This window comes from Mustelus asterias, chromosome 5 (assembly GCF_964213995.1).
Source record: "Mustelus asterias chromosome 5, sMusAst1.hap1.1, whole genome shotgun sequence".
Taxonomy (NCBI): Eukaryota; Metazoa; Chordata; class Chondrichthyes; order Carcharhiniformes; family Triakidae; genus Mustelus; species Mustelus asterias.
This window is the reverse complement of record NC_135805.1, coordinates 50610332-50626583: the sequence shown is the minus strand read 5'-3', so window position 1 is coordinate 50626583 and position 16252 is coordinate 50610332. Positions and strand designations below refer to the sequence as shown.

General features: G+C 43.8%; 1 protein-coding gene across 1 annotated transcript in view; it reads right to left on the bottom strand.

Moving 5' to 3' along the window:
• The window catches only part of LOC144493522 (3',5'-cyclic-AMP phosphodiesterase 7B-like), a 139281-nt gene that overhangs the window by 41408 nt on the left and 81621 nt on the right, over positions 1-16252 (bottom strand). The window contains exon 4 of the mRNA XM_078212569.1: positions 5297-5448. Within this exon, the coding sequence (XP_078068695.1) occupies positions 5297-5448 (152 nt within the window). The remainder of the gene's footprint in view (positions 1-5296; positions 5449-16252) is intronic.

Sequence of the window (16252 nt, the reverse complement as noted above, 5' to 3'; positions counted from 1 at the left end):
ATGGGCCAGATGGCCTCTTTCTGCACTGTAGGGTTTCTATGATTCTATGATGTTTTTAAGGAATTTATCATGGTTGAGAGCAGTTAGCATGTTGAGGGAAAGAATATTGATTCATGCAGTGATCTTACTAAAATGGCTCTGCAACAAGTATGTTCAATTCCCTTTTAAAAATTCAAAGTTATCATGACTTTTTAATATTCTTATTGAATATGTAATATAAAGGAACAAAAAAGATGGGGAATTATTGGAAGCATTCTATATTGAATACTGAATTGGAACAAAAAACAATCTAAATCTAAGTGAATTGCAAGAAACGGAAAGGAACTTGATTGGAGGCAATGACAAATGGATTTACCCAGATTAAACAGAAGTTTTATTTTCATCATTACTTTTTTCCTAAAACAAAATTAAATCCAGTAAATTCTGTCCTTTGATTTAAATTTTGTTTTCCTCACATCTCCAGTGCTTTATCATCTTTCTCTACGGTGGAAACTGATATAATTACTTACCTGGTCTGCCCTTCTCTTATTTTCAGTTGTTTACATTATCCTTAGCCACCCTTTTTCTCCCAATACCGCTGTAAAAATGTCCAGCTTTACTCCTTGCAAGTTTTATTTCTTTTTGCGACTCTTACTATGGGGGCAATTCCCCCAGTCTGCTGTGCTGCTTTAGCCAGGCTGGGTCTGGACACGTCTGGGAGGCCAGCAATGCAGGGTCGCGGGGCTGGCCGACGATCGGGAGGCTGGCAGTGCGGGGTTATTGAGCATGTGTCAATCTCTGCTATGACAGATCGGCGCATGCACAGTGGCCGCTCATCACTATGCTGCCGGCCTCTCCAGCTGGAATAGCCCCTGCCCCCTGATGTTTCGCGTGATTCACACTCGTGTACTCTGCAGTGCACAGAGTGTGGGAGATTCATTTTGAAAATCCCGCTGAAAAGTTTTTACGCAATTTTTTTTGGGAGAATCCCACCCTATGTCTTTCCGGCCCATGTGATCGCCACAAATCTTTGTATCCATATATATATATATATATTATACTAGCTTTTAACTCTGTTGTTGACCTAGGTTGTTTAATTGCAGAAATAGAGTTCTTGCCCTTTAGAGGTATGTAGAAGTCTTCTATTGTACCAAATGCTTCTTTGAACGTTTCTACCTGTTTACCCATCATCAGTTCCACCCAGTTTACCGTGGCCAGTTTCAGTCTCATTGCTTCAAAGCTAGCTGTAACTAAAATTAAAAGCTTGGTTCGTGATTACCCTTCTCTCAAACCTAGTGGTCACTATTAGCTAGGTGTTCCCTCACTGTTAATTCATTGATTAATTCTGCCCCATTACTAAACCCTGAATCTGGAATGCCCTGTCCTCTTGTTGGATCAAAAACACAATTCCAGAAAACGGAGTCAAATATATGATAGCATGCTTTGCACCGTGCCAGTTGCTGTTTTCTTATCTTCACACTGCTTGCCGACAAGTCGTGAAAGGGTTTGTAGGATGATTAACAGGCCACGATGTATAAGCTCCCTTTGTTGTCATAACCATCTTTATACCAGTCGAAGTGTGAGTATTGGGGTGGCTAAGGATAATGTAAACAACTGAAAAGGGAAGGGCAGACCAGATAAGTATTTACTTTACATCAGTCTTTCAACATAGAGGAAGGGGATAAAGTACTGGAGATATGAGGAAAATGAAATTTAAATCAAAGAACAGAATTTACTGGATTTAATATAAGATCTGTGAACTAACACCCATCAATATGAGTATTCTACTGGATGCCAATCCAGAGTTCCTATACCCACTAGCTGGGACAGTCTGGAGCGGGGCTTGAAGCCTGTACCTCTTGGCTTAGAGGCGGGAATGCTCCCACTGAGCCAAGGACTGAACAGACTAAATGAAATCGAAACATGATTCCACAGTTCGTTTGAAATTGAGATTGAAAGTTGATTAAAAGTGCATGCCTCTGGTTGATAATTTGGATTCTCCAACTATTCATTGGGCAGGGTGTTCCTCCCCCTCTGCTGTGGGTTTCGCGATGGTGAGAGGTGGCGAGCCGCTTGCTGGTGGCGGGAACTTGTGGTCCCGCTGTTGTTAATGGGGTTCCCCATTGAACGCACTCCTCGTGCTGGGAAACCCGTGGCCGGGGTCTGCCCTCGGTGGGACCGGAAGATCCCGCCGATGTAAATGCCAGCAAGATTTTGGTGAATATTTATGAGAAATAATCTGTTGTAACCGCACAGTCCATTAAATGGTTATAGTATAAACAGCCTTTAACTATGTGTTTATATTGTTCAGGAAGTTTTGCACAACCACAAATGATAGCAAGTTGCAAAGTGTTTCTGGCAAAGTTGTAATTTTAAAAAAAGTTTTCAAGGAATGTTTGTGACTTAATTATCTTTGCAGCTGATAATGCCCAATGATGAATGTTAAGCTAAAAATATGTAACCTAAATTGAAAAAGCTGGAAACAGATTTTTTAAAAAAATCATAAAATCAATTATGAACTTAGTGCCTAATTTTAGCATGTGGTCAAACACACAACTGCAATCTACTGAAAAACCAAATATTGTGTCAAATAGCAATTCATTCAGCTTCATGAAACATCGTCAAATGAAAATCTGTTTCATAGCTTGATATCCTATATCAACAATCTTAGTTCAGCAACACTGGGAGGATAGTCCCAGACTTTTACATTAAAAGGATAACGGGTTAGAATTTAGTCTTTACCGCTTGTGCAACAAGCATCTTGGCTTTGCAGCCCTGACCCCAATTTCCCTACCCCTCGAAAGGCCACCCCTTTTCTCATTCATGCCACATGAAGACAGTTGAAGTGGAGGTGTGCTTTGGCCCTGGCAGATTTTCCTGAAGTCTGCTTGAACCTATTGCCTCCATAGTGAAGTAACCACACAAGCATGTTTCCCTGGAGCATACAATGGAGTGAAAATCCAACCACCCAGGGCTGTTTTACCTGGGATGGCTTCAATCAACTGAAAATTTCCTGACAGTGTACCTACTTCAGGAGCTATGATCTGAGCCCAAGTGTGGCCATTCATGCACTGAAATGACATTCTGCACTCAGAGGAAAATCTTTTCCCCAGGTGTTCACTAGTAGTTCACTATTTCTGGAATGCATATTTATATATATTTTAGAACAATTATATTAGGGGTGAGATTCTCCGGCCTCTAAGCCGTGTATTTCCTGCATGTTTGCTCGTGGCGGGAGTCTCTGGTCCTGCTGCTATCACTGGGAATTCCCATTGACGTCACCCCATGCCGGCGGGAAACCCACGGGCAAGGGTGCGCTGCTGGCGGGACCGGAGAATCCTGGCCCTCATCTTTAATGCCATCAGGATGTCCCCAAGAACTTCACAGTGAAACGGTAACTTTGAAGTGTCTCAATTTTGTAGGATAACACAGCAGCCAGTTTGAGCATGGCAAGGTCCACAAAAAGCAAATAGAAGCAGCCAAATGATTGGGTTTCATGATGTTAACTGAGGGAGCCCAGAACCTCTTCAAATTGTGCCATGTGAACTTGTACAACCACATGAACACGCAGGGAGTGAATGGATTACATGTCCTGTCTCAAAGTGTCCGTCACTAGATTACCTGTTCAACACCTGGGGAAAAGATTTTCCTCTGAGTGAAGAATGTCATTTCGGTGCATGAATGGCCACACTTGGGCTCAGATCGTAGCTCCTGAAGTAGGTACACTGTCAGGAAATTTTCAGTTGGCTGAAGCCATCCCAGGTAAAACAGCCCTGGGTGGTTGGATTTTCACTCCATTGTATGCTCCAGGGAAACATGCTTGCGTGGTTACTTCACTATGGAGGCAGTAGGTTCACAGTGAGCTGAGGGGCGTGGCAGGATTGCATGTTACAGATGTCGCACACAACTGGTGGTGAATGGATAGTTTGGAAGATATTTGAAGGAGTGGCGAACACAGGTTTGCAGAATGTGTAGTCATTGCAGTAATGTTAGCACAATCATATCTGAAGGTCGTGGATCTATCCACCTTATAGTGACTGACAGCCATTCTGCTTTGAAATTGAAATGGCCACATTCTGCTTTTCCCTTCCTGGAGAGAAGTTTATTATTTGCACAACGGTAGTCATTATCTCTGTTTAGTTGAGATCCATGGTGCTAATGGGTTATAGGACAGTCGATGTTTTGTTAATTTGAGAATGAATGACAGTTTCAAGAAGCTGTAATAACAGATGGTCCCTTTTGATGTGATTTCTGGTTTGTTGCAACTGCTAATAGGATTACAAGTACTACAAGGATTTTTCACACGGCAGGATGCGTTTTCTTCTCATTATCAGTGACATGAAGGCTCTTGTTAGACGATGTGAGTTTTATTTCCCACAAGGAAAAGGAATGTAGAATTCCATTGATATTGCATGTAATTGGAGGGTTGTATATAGTGCATACTGGATGAATGGCTCTGGAGGATAAATGAGGAGCATAGGGATAGCATGGGCAATTTGAGGACGCATGGGCTGGCATGGGTGGGACAGGATGGCGGAGGTGAGGGGTGAGGTTTAGGGAGCTTTCGAATACTGTTAGAATCATATAATCCTTTACAGTGCAGCAGGCCACCATTCAGCCCATCGAGTCTGCACAGACTCTGACGGAGGATGTTACCCATGCCCTATCCCTGTATCCCCACATATTTACCCCATTAATGCTCCTAGCTTACACATCTTTGGACACTAAGGGGCATTTTACCATGGCTGATCAACCTAACCTGCACATCTTTGGAGTATAGGGGAAAACCGGAGCACCCGGAGGAAACCCATGCAGACAAGGAGAGAATGTACGAACTCCACACAGTCACCCAAGGCCAGCTCACCAAAGGAATTGAACCTGGGTCCTTGGCGCTGTGAGGTAGCAGTCCTAACCACTGTGCCACCCACTGAGGTGGGAAACTGTGTTGCAGAACTGAGGTGGCTTTCTAACCAGCCCACCTCCACACCCACACTCATGCATTCCAGCACGGCATGCAAGCTACACCATGAACCCAAAACCGGTGTGAAAAGACAAAAATGGCCTGTTCAGTTTGGGGTGCAGTTTGCGAATTGCAAAAGTGCACAGGTCGAGTTTTCCTGAGCCCAGAGCAAGAACTGGGGCCCTGGTCTAGAGCTTGAATTCACAACCTTCTGACTCAGAGGAAAGAAGGACCATGGTCCAAGACCCCTCAACTGATTTCAAATCTAATTCTAGAGTGTCTTTTAAGAGATTTTAAGCTTTGCCCCTAGTTTCAATGGCAGCTGACTGAAATCATATTAATTAAAATCTCACATACTCTGGCTTGTCCAAGGTAGTCTTCATCCAGTAAGTGCAGACACGTCTGTGGTACAATGCCACGTAGCAGTCGAGAAGCATGAAAATACCTCTGAAAGCTCAATAATCTTTTCACCCTTTTCTTTGTGCCAATTTCACCCGAGTGTGCAGTTGCTAAACAGAAAGAGAGAAAAATTTGTATATAAGTAATTGCAAGTTAAAAACAAAAACCACACAAATTAAATGCATCCTGGCTCAAAATGTAGCCTGAAAGTTTGGTATATTATTAAATCTGATGTGATCATTTCTGGTTCCTAAATCAGGAACAGGTTATTCACCCACTGGCAAACAGCCATAAAAGCACTCTGACTCGAAAATAGCATTGTTCTAGTTAAATTATAACAGATACATCTGTTTATACTGTGTCATTTTCCCATGGCGTTGCTTACAATAAGTTGTAGAGTATATTGTTACACAATTAGAGAGGTACTGCACCATGATATACACATTATACAGTATAGTGTAGCTGTGTTTAACTTGTTCTGTCTCTTTAAAGTTACAGAATGCAATTACTGTAAATAGACACATTCTTGAATGTGTCCGGGCCAATTCCTATTGTTGAGTAAAAGTTGGAGGTGAACAATTGTCTTACGCAGTCATGCAAAATGGGCAATAATGAATCAGTCACATTTTGACCCACCGCCCAACTTTCCATTGCTTTGTCTCCAGACTAGCAGTTGCTTACAAATCCTCATTTGGGGAGAGGTCAAGTGACAGTGAGAAGAAACCAGCAGCAAATGGCTCACTGGCCCTTTTTAAAAACATATGCTCCACGTTCTTTGGAAGGTTCCCTGCCATGTTTAGTCATGGTTTGTTCAAATGGCACTGACATTTTACCAATATGTTTTCCAAGTAATAAAGGGCACATGGGACACCTTCAAGGAGGTGCAGCAGATGTAAAACTTACATGTACAGACTTTGGTTGATTCTGAAAGATGACCAACAATATGCCATGTCGGAGGGATATGCTTCTCCACCTCTTCCTTTTTTCAGTTATTATAAAAGTTGAGATTTCCACCCCCTCTTTCGCTTTCTCTCCTTGTTAATTTTGCCAAATTGCATCACTAACCTAAGCTTTTCCATGTTTATCAATGACAACATAGTATCATAGAATCCTATAGTGCAGAAGGAGGCCATTCGGCCCATCAAGTCTGCACTGACTCTCTGACAGAGCATCTTACTCAGGCAACCCCCTCCTATCCTATGCCCGTAACTCCACATATTTACCCTGCTAATCCCCTTAATCTGCACATCTTGGGATACTAAGGGACAATTTACTATGGTCAATCCACCTAACCACATCTTTGGACTGTGGGTACAACCTACAGTACCCAGAGGAAACCCATGCAGACATGAGGAGAGTGTGCAAACTCCACAAAGACAGTTATCCTAGGCTGGAATTAAACCCAGGTCCCTGTGAGGCAGCAATGCTAACCACTGTGCCACCGTGCCACCCAACATGCTGCTTTTCAATAAATACACAGAACTAAAGGAGGGGAAAAATTACTTCTGAAAGGTAAAAGATCAAACTAAGACCAGTGACAATAAGTGGACCAAATGTTAAAGGATCTCTCATGGCTTTGCATCCTATTACAGTTATTGAACTTTTTATTAGATGAAATGGAAGACTAAAGATAACAAACAAACCATATGAATGTGAACATTTGGAGTTTTGTTTTAAATAATGAATAAGATGTACTACACTTGGAACCAACATATCTTCTACAGAGCATTTACAACAATTCCTTTCTCATTTAATAGTCTGTTAGGTTACATTTTGAAGGGAACTTGTCCATGTTAAGGTAATACCTTCTCTTTCCTCTCAACTGTACCTTCACGTCCATCTTTGATGCCCGAAACTCCAATAAAACCATGATTCCCTCTCACCCTGGCCATTCCCCTTTCCTATGGCCCTCATCTCTGCCCCCTTAAATCAAAGGATGTTGTCCTGAAAGGATATGGGGCACAATTGGTTTAGCCATTCACCAGCGCATTTGGTTGGATCACACAAACATTATTGGGTCCTGGTATTATCGGTGAAAATGGTTCATTATTCCAGGACTATCCTGGAATGCAAAGACAGCCTCCAGCTTATTTTGTTCAACTGCAAACCATTTTCCTAAATGCCTCTCCCCCGACTATTCCACCCTCACCTCCAACAGTGGGTATGAGGAGCTCATGGATTGGCCTGGATTTTCATTCCCCAGTCAGGTAGCGAGGGTTGAGAAATTTCCTGGTTCGCCATGCCCCCCCATTCAGGAAAGATTGCTGGATGGAGTGGGCCCACTGCCCCCCGGATGCAGATTGGAGGTAGCCGTAGGGACTGCCAAGTGCTGAGGAGGGCTATTAAAGGCCCACCTCGGTTCTCTGGGAATTCATCCCAGTTGTTTCCTTAGATATTAGGCCCTCTTGTCCTCAGCCCTTAAACCCGTTCACCCACTCTCCATGCCCATTCATGCCACTCATGCCAACTCATGCACCTTTACATGGTCATTATATTCAGTCATTGTATGCTGGGGGTGGCAGCTGATTTCCTGGACATACTAAGTAAAGGAAAACACAGATTTGAGCTTACAAAATTGAAAAACTTGTTTTTGTTTTATGCGGGCTACTCCAAAATCATCTTCCCTGATATTACTTTTTAATGAAATAATAAACATTTTCAAATCTTGATACACAACAGAAGAAAATGTCCTCCATATGGTGTGGAGTGAAACTGTAAATTTAAATGCTTTTAAGTCTTCCACAATATCTAATGCACAAAAGAATTCCGCCTTTTGACAGACAGTTAACATTTTATGCAGGGATGAAATATAACCTTTAGAAAGAGGGAAAGTTCCTAATTACTAACATAAAGGGCCTGAACCTCTGCCGAGTAGCAATCAGAGTTGGATTATCACTCTGCTCCTGTGTTTTTATCTTGTAATATTTTTGATCCTGTTTTGTCCAACTCTCTGGCACAGGCCAGGTGAGAGCTGTGCAGGGTAGGACATTCCTGAAGCCTTCAGTCAAGTGCTGCTGAATTGGAGGCAAGTTAACCATGTCCTCCCCTTCTTTTACGGTACAGGCTGCTGTCTGTTAGGTAGGTTTAAAGGCCCGGCCATGGCAGAGGTTGGTTTGTCAGGTAACTGGTTATAATTGGGGGAGAGGACATCTAGTTGGGGTGGAGTACGGGATGGGGGAGGTGAGACAACTGTGGGTGTTGGAGGTGGTAGGACAGCCTGGGGGGGGGAGAGAGTGGCAGAGGTTTGGACAGCTGGTTGGGTGGGGGTGGGGCAGTCAGGTAGGAGAGGAGAGGACAGTTGGCGAGGGGGCAAGATGGTTGCGGAGTGGGGGGTGGAGGGGGGGGGGGGGACAGGGTTGATTTGGCCTGGGATTTAGTTGGGGTTTGGGGGTGGGGTGTCCATTGTGGTGGGAGTAGTTAGTAGGATGTTGGGAATCCCCTGGGGTTTCGGGGGAAACAGAGTAAGGAGTCTAACAACACCAGGTTAAAGTCCAACAGGTTTATTTGGTAGCAAACGTCACTCGGGGGGAATCCCATGGGAAGTCGGTGTGTGTCTATAGAATAGCTCCCCAGAAGCTCGGAAGTTGTATTAATTCTTCTAACTTTTTACATATTCATTAACACAGTCAGAACAATTAGAGGTTTGTGATTTAAATCGCGTTTTCGGATGGCTCCCAGTGCAGGGCAATGACCCATCAGAAGTTTGCATTTCCGGGCAATTGCTGTGTAAAACTCACCAGGAGCGTTCCCACCATATCATTGGGGTACCCCTCAGTTACACTGCACTGGAGCTTGGAGGTTACAGCCCAAAGACCTTATGTTATCAAAAATATTTGCCTATTGCTGTTTAAATAGGACATTGCAGATAGAGCAACCTAAAACAAAGCCTTTAGTGCGTCAAAAGCATTCCAGCAATTTAATAAAGTCAATGTGTGTGCTTCAATCTCTTTGAAGGTTTCCTACTTGAAGTTTACACTACATAAAACCGGAAGCAGGTGCTACAGAGCTGTGTGCATATGAATGCTACAAAGTCAGCATAGGAAATGGTCTTTAATCATTTGAGTGCTTTAATTTTGCACTTTGCCGATAGCAGAGATTATTTGACATGAACATTTTCGAAGAGATTTGCAAAAATCCACAATTACACTTCAAAGCATGCAGGCCAAGAATGGCATACGCTTGAAAATGGGTAAGAGTGTACAGTATTTGTCACACACAACTGATTGCTAGTATTGAGTTCACTGGTGGGGATGTCACTGTAAGAAGTTTAACAACACCAGGTTAAAGTCCAACAGGTTTATTTGGTAGCAAAAGCCACACAAGAATGTCACTGTCAGGGACTATATTAATCCTTGTGTCACTTTGCTGTAAAGCAAACCAGCAACATTCTTACAGTTCCTGCTAATCATATAAAATGTGTGTTTCTTTTTAAAAAGAGTTTGTGTTTAATTCACTCTTGATTTAGTGCACGACCACCGAAAACAGCACAAGCAATTATTATTAAAGTGTAGGGCATAGTTAGGACGTATCAGGAGCTGGTCTTCAGACATGGAAAGTTGTCATAGGTACCCTGCTAATTTTCCATATATGGCCTTAAAAGTAGTCATTAGCATGCTTCTGCTTATATGAGGGGCAGGGGGGAACGTGATTATCCTGGGTCGATAGCCCCAGCTGGGATGCCCGATGGCCCACTGAATCGGACATGAGGGCCAAATCAGGATTCTCACTGGGTGTCAAACCTGTTGTGAGTCTCCCAGCCCATTGCGCCCGGCCAGATCACATTCCCGTCCAGAGGGGGTGAGAACCAGAGCTCCTCTGTTGCTGTCAGGCTGCAGAGGAGGTGGGGGGGGGGGGCTCAACTGACCTGAGGGGCCTCAAGCTGGGGGGTACATGTTGACTATTGACCTCAGTGGTCTCCCTTGGGGTAGCGTTCTCATGGCTGGACTTCGGCAAACATGGATGTCACTCTGAGGATGGTGATTTCAGTCACCTTTCTGCTAAAAATCTTTATGGCCTGTGTTTTGTAAAATCTTTGAAGTGGACTGATTGAATTAAAATCCATGTCCCCCGTGAACACCTGGAAGCCTTCAAAATCGCAGCAGCACTCCATTCTACAGTAGGGATTGCCCTTGGTTGATTTCAGAAACCCCAGGTATCATCAGATTTTTTTGAAGTGCTTTGAGTGACAGGAGCTGTCAATTTCACGAGGGAGATCCCCTTGCATTCTCCCATCAGCCCCTGATGCTCTGAAACTTCTTAGAACTGCTTTGATTAACAGGAACATTCAATTTCACTCAGGAGATCCACCTTTGTAGCTTGAATGAGCTCCAGCAGCTCTGAAACCTCTTAGAAATATTTTGATTAACAGCTCCATAGCAGATCAAAGGGGGTATTAGCCTAGGTTTGTTTGCATTGTCCATTAATTGCTAAAAGTTTTTGTGACTGACAGCTCCAGGGCAAATCAAACAGTTCATTGTTGATATAATCAGTTCATGCTCCATTAAGTCTGAGTTGCTTCCTCTTTTCACCACACCTGTTCTGTATGTTTAACACTACATTTTTCTTTCAAGTCTCTGACACTTCCTGGAAAGCAGCTATGTTTTCTAATACCGTTTTTTGTACCGCTGGCTTTTTTTTATGGCCTGCAAAGCTTCTCACTGAACCTGTGAGATTCATATTACTGTGTTTTTCTCTTACTGCTTCCTTTTTAGCTCCGCAAAGCTTCAAGATTGGATAGGCTGCGGTTTTTATCTTTGAAAAAGAGGAGGCTGAGGGAAGATTTAATTGAAGTACATAAAATAATGAAGGGGGCCTTGACAGAGTGGAAATGGAAAGACCATTGTTTTTTATTTGGTTTGATTTATTATTGTCACATGTATTGGGATACAGTGAAAAGTATTGTCTCTTGCGCACTATACAGACAAAACATACTGTTCATAGAGCACATAGGGGAGAAGGAAAGCAAAGGGTACAGAATTTTGTATCTTTTTCTCCACAGAAGAAGGTGGAAGAGAGTATGTCCCGGGTGCGTGATGTCCTTGATTAGGCTGGCTGCTTTTCCGAGAAGTGTAGATGGAGTCGATGGGTGGGAGGCTGGTTTGCATGATGGTCTGGGCTTTTTCTAAAAGCAGAGGAGTCACCAGGGGGAAGAGATTAAAAGTGATAGGCTGAAGGATAAAAGGGGAAATTATTTTAAACACAGAGAGTGGCTGGGGGTGGGGAGCGTTGGTTGCAGCAGAAAGCTCCTAAAACATGCAGTGCGTGGTTATCCATCAGACGTTCCATCATCAATGGGGCTAATGCAAAGGGGTGAAAAATTTTAGCTGACAGGCTGCCTCCTCTGCTTTTATTTTCTACAACTCCACCATTAATCTCCTTACTTTAGCCAATGCAACCCTCAGAAGGAATATTCATATTAGTTAAAGAAGACATCCAAATAATTTTCCATTGACATATGAGGTACTGGGCAAGTGGTGCCAGTAATATTATCCCTAGACTATTCAACCAGAAACTCAGCTACTGTTCTGGGGACCCGGGTTCGAATTCCACCATGACAGGTGGTGGAATTTGAATTCAATAAAAATATCTAGAATTAAGAATCTACTGATGACCATGAACCATTGTCGATTGCTGGAAAAACCCATCTCGTTCACTAATGTCCTTTAGGGAAGGAAATCTGCCGTCCTTACCTGGTCTGGTCTACATGTGATTCCAGAGCCACAGCAATGTGGTTGACTCTCAACTGCCCTCCAAGGGCAATGAGGGCTGGGCAATAAATACTGGCCAGTTGGCGACGCCCATGTCTCATGAATGAATTTTTTTTTAAATGAAGATGCAGAATTTTATCCATTTGAACGTTGGCTCATTTGGTGTTTCATTGGAAGTTTCACAAGTCTGATTTTTGTTATGGCTACCTTGGGATTTGAAACTGACCTTAGAGTGATGACAATGCCACACTTAAAAAAACATGCCAGATCCTACATGTGAAAACTATTAATTAAAGCACCAGACTCTTTCAACATGATTTTGCTTTTTCTTCATCAGTGTTCATCTTCTTAAGAATTATCAACAATATCTCAAAATCCTTTGGCACTCTGGACATAAGATGCTATGCAAGAATGCAAATCTTTTTATGATGGTTTTCTCACCATTTTCAGCATCCATGAGTGAGATGTTGGGCAGCTGGTCACTAGGAGGTATTGCGGTAACTTTCTCTCCCTGCGTGGGGAGTGTTTGCTTTCCAATCATTAGATAGGATTGGAAACTTGTGAGGCATTATATGTGCTAATCTATATCTCTCTGCATTATTGTATACAGGATCAAAACCCTGGTGTACTGTGTCACCCTGATGCTCCTGCACTGGGTACAATTTCAGAGTTACACCTCAATCTGTTATCATGGGTTTGTGTGAAAGATAGAACCATGGAGATGCAGTTGTCATGGTGAAAACCACAAGTTTGATTCAGTTATATCACATATTTTAAATGGACATTGCATGGAACATCTAATTAGTTTTGTAATGAACTAAATTTTTGGGGAGCAGTTCAGTTAGAAACTTCAATGCTTTTTCCTGGGTTCTTGCTGCAGTAGAGACTGTCAGAAGTAAATCCACAGTTACAACTCACAAAGATTGGTATCATGAAAGATCTAACATGAAGGGATGAATTTTCCCATTCTGCCCGCCACGGGAATTGTAGCGAGCCATGGAAAGGTCCGTTGACCTCGGGCGGGATTTTACGGTTTCGGGAAATCCCACCCGAAATGTTTCCTGCATTAATGTGAGACTGGGTTACTTTTCCTTCAGTTATTCAGAAAAAAGGGAAAGCAGAAAGTGTTTTTGAGTGTCAGCTGAATAGCTGATCACAGATTCAGGAACCTGACATACCTGGCACGGTGGGCCTGGCGTGATTCACGTGGGGGCATTGTTTTGAGCTTTGAAGTGGTAGAATCTCAGTAGCGCTGTCAGCAGCAGCAGGAAATGCACCCATTTCTGCACTGGGGGCAGTGCTTGGAATTCATTCTGGAGAATTGGGGCCATGATTTATGTTTGCACAAAATAGCCCCCTCCCTTTTCCCTTTCCCGCCCCAAAATAAAAGAAAATCATTCATGTTTGCTGTGATCAGTGCTTTCAGGAGCTTACCAGATGAACTATGGGATGGCCAAGCCAAATATTAATAAGTGATGGCACACGGGATGATGACCTGCAGTCAACCCTTTGCCAAACGTACTTCTCTTCAAGAGAAAATCCTCAGTTGATGAGTTAAAAAGTTAACTTGTAAGCAATTTATAAGATATAAACTACAGTATTGGGTCATAGGACCAGAGGCCTTTCTTCAAAACTGTTGCCATTTATACCTCATATAGGCTTAATCTACTTGACCTTTACATCTTTGTACATTAAGGGGCAATGATAAATGCACAGGGATAGGGTGGAGGAGAGGGCTTGGGTGAGGTGTTCTTTCCAAAGACTCAATGGGCTGAATGGCCTCCTTCTGCACTGCAGAGATTCTATTCTATTCTGTTTGGGACCCATCTCTTATTTCAATTTAAATTGAAGTGCCCATGGTTTAACTTCATACACACAGTTCATGAGTGCAGTCAATTTCTAATGCAAACGCAATTTTGTTTCAAAAGGAAAATCTATGATGAATGGCCAGGCAGTTCACTTCCTAATTTCACTGCAAATTCACAAGGTAGACTCGACATCCAGGAATTCAAGATCAGCCATATGCTGTGAATAGAAGCTCTGGGCTCTGTGGGTTTTGTCTCAGGTATTTAACATAGAACATAGAACATAGAAAGCCACAGCACAAACAGGCCCTTCGGCCCACAAGTTGCGCCGATCACATCCCCACCTCTAGGCCTATCTATAGCCCTCAATCCCATTAAATCCCATGTACTCATCCAGAAGTCTCTTAAAAGACCCCAACGAGTTTGCCTCCACCACCACCGACGTCAGCCGATTCCACTCACCCACCACCCTCTGAGTGAAAAACTTACCCCGACATCTCCTCTGTACCTACCCCCCAGCACCTTAAACCTGTGTCCTCTCGTAGCAACCATTTCAGCCCTTGGAAATAGCCTCTGAGAGTCTACCCTATCCAGACCTCTCAACACCTTGTAAACCTCTATCAGGTCACCTCTCATCCTTCGTCTCTCCAGGGAGAAGAGACCAAGCTCCCTCAACCTATCCTCATAAGGCATGCCCCCCAATCCAGGCAACATCCTTGTAAATCTCCTCTGCACCCTTTCAATGGCTTCAACATCTTTCCTGTAATGAGGTGACCAGAACTGCGCGCAGTACTCCAAGTGGGGTCTAACCAGGGTCCTATAAAGCTGCAGCATTATCTCCCGACTCCTAAACTCAATCCCTCGATTAATGAAGGCCAGTACGCCGTACGCCTTCTTGACCGCATCCTCCACCTGCGAGGCCGATTTAAGAGTCCTATGGACCCGGACCCCAAGGTCCTTCTGATCCTCTACACTGCTAAGAATGGTACCCTTCATATTATACTGCTGCTTCATCCCATTGGATCTGCCAAAATGGATCACCACACACTTATCCGGGTTGAAGTCCATCTGCCACTTCTCCGCCCAGTCTTGCATTCTATCTATGTCTCGCTGCAACTTCTGACATCCCTCCAAACTATCCACAACACCACCTACCTTGGTGTCGTCAGCAAACTTACCAACCCATCCCTCCACTTCCTCATCCAGGTCATTTATGAAAATGACAAACAGCAAGGGTCCCAGAACAGATCCCTGGGGCACTCCACTGGTCACTGACCTCCATGCAGAGAAAGACCCCTCCACAGCCACTCTCTGCCTTCTGCAGGCAAGCCAGTTCTGGATCCACAAGGCAACAGCCCCTTGGATCCCATGCCCTCTCACTTTCTCAAGAAGTCTTGCATGGGGGACCTTATCGAACGCCTTGCTGAAGTCCATATAGACCACATCCACCGCTCTTCCTTCGTCAATGTGTTTGGTCACATTTTCAAAGAACTCAACCAGGCTCGTAAGGCACGACCTGCCCTTGACAAAGCCGTGCTGACTACTTTTGATCATACTAAACTTTCTAGATGATCATAAATCCTGTCTCTCAGGATCCTCTCCATCAACTTACCAACCACTGAGGTTAGACTCACCGGTCGGTAATTTCCCGGGCTGTCCCTGTTCCCTTTCTTGAATATAGGGACCACATCTGCAATCCTCCAATCCTCCGGAACCTCTCCCGTCTCCATCGACGATGCAAAGATCATCGCCAAAGGCTCCGCAATCTCCTCCCTCGCCTCCCACAGTAACCTGGGGTACATCCCATCCGGTCCCGGCGACTTACCAATCTTGATGCCATTCAATAGTTCCAACACATCCTCTTTCTTTATGTCCACATGCTCGATCCTTTCTGTCCACCGCAAACCAGCAGTACAACCACCCAGATCCCTTTCCACCGTGAATACCGAGGTAAAGTATTCATTAAGCACCTCCGCCATTTCTAACGGTTCCGCACAAACTTTTCCCCCTTCACCTTTTAAGGGTCCTATGCCTTCACATCTCATCCTTTTACTCTTGACATATTTGTAGAAAGCCTTGGGATTCTCCTTAATCTTACCCGCCAAGGCCTTCTCATGACCCCTTCTCGCTCTCCTAATTTCCTTCTTAAGCTCCTTCCTACATCCCGTATACTCCTCTAAATCCTTAACACCTCCTAGCTCTCTGAACCTTCTGTACGCCTCTCTTTTCTTATTCACCAGGTTCATCACAACCTTCGTGCACCACGGTTCCCGTACCCTACCAACACCCCCCTGTCTCATCGGAACGTTGTCATGCAGAGCTCCAGACAAACATTCCTTGAAAATCCTCCACTTTCCTTCGGTACTTTTCCCCAAGAATGCCTCCTTCCAATTTACCCGTCT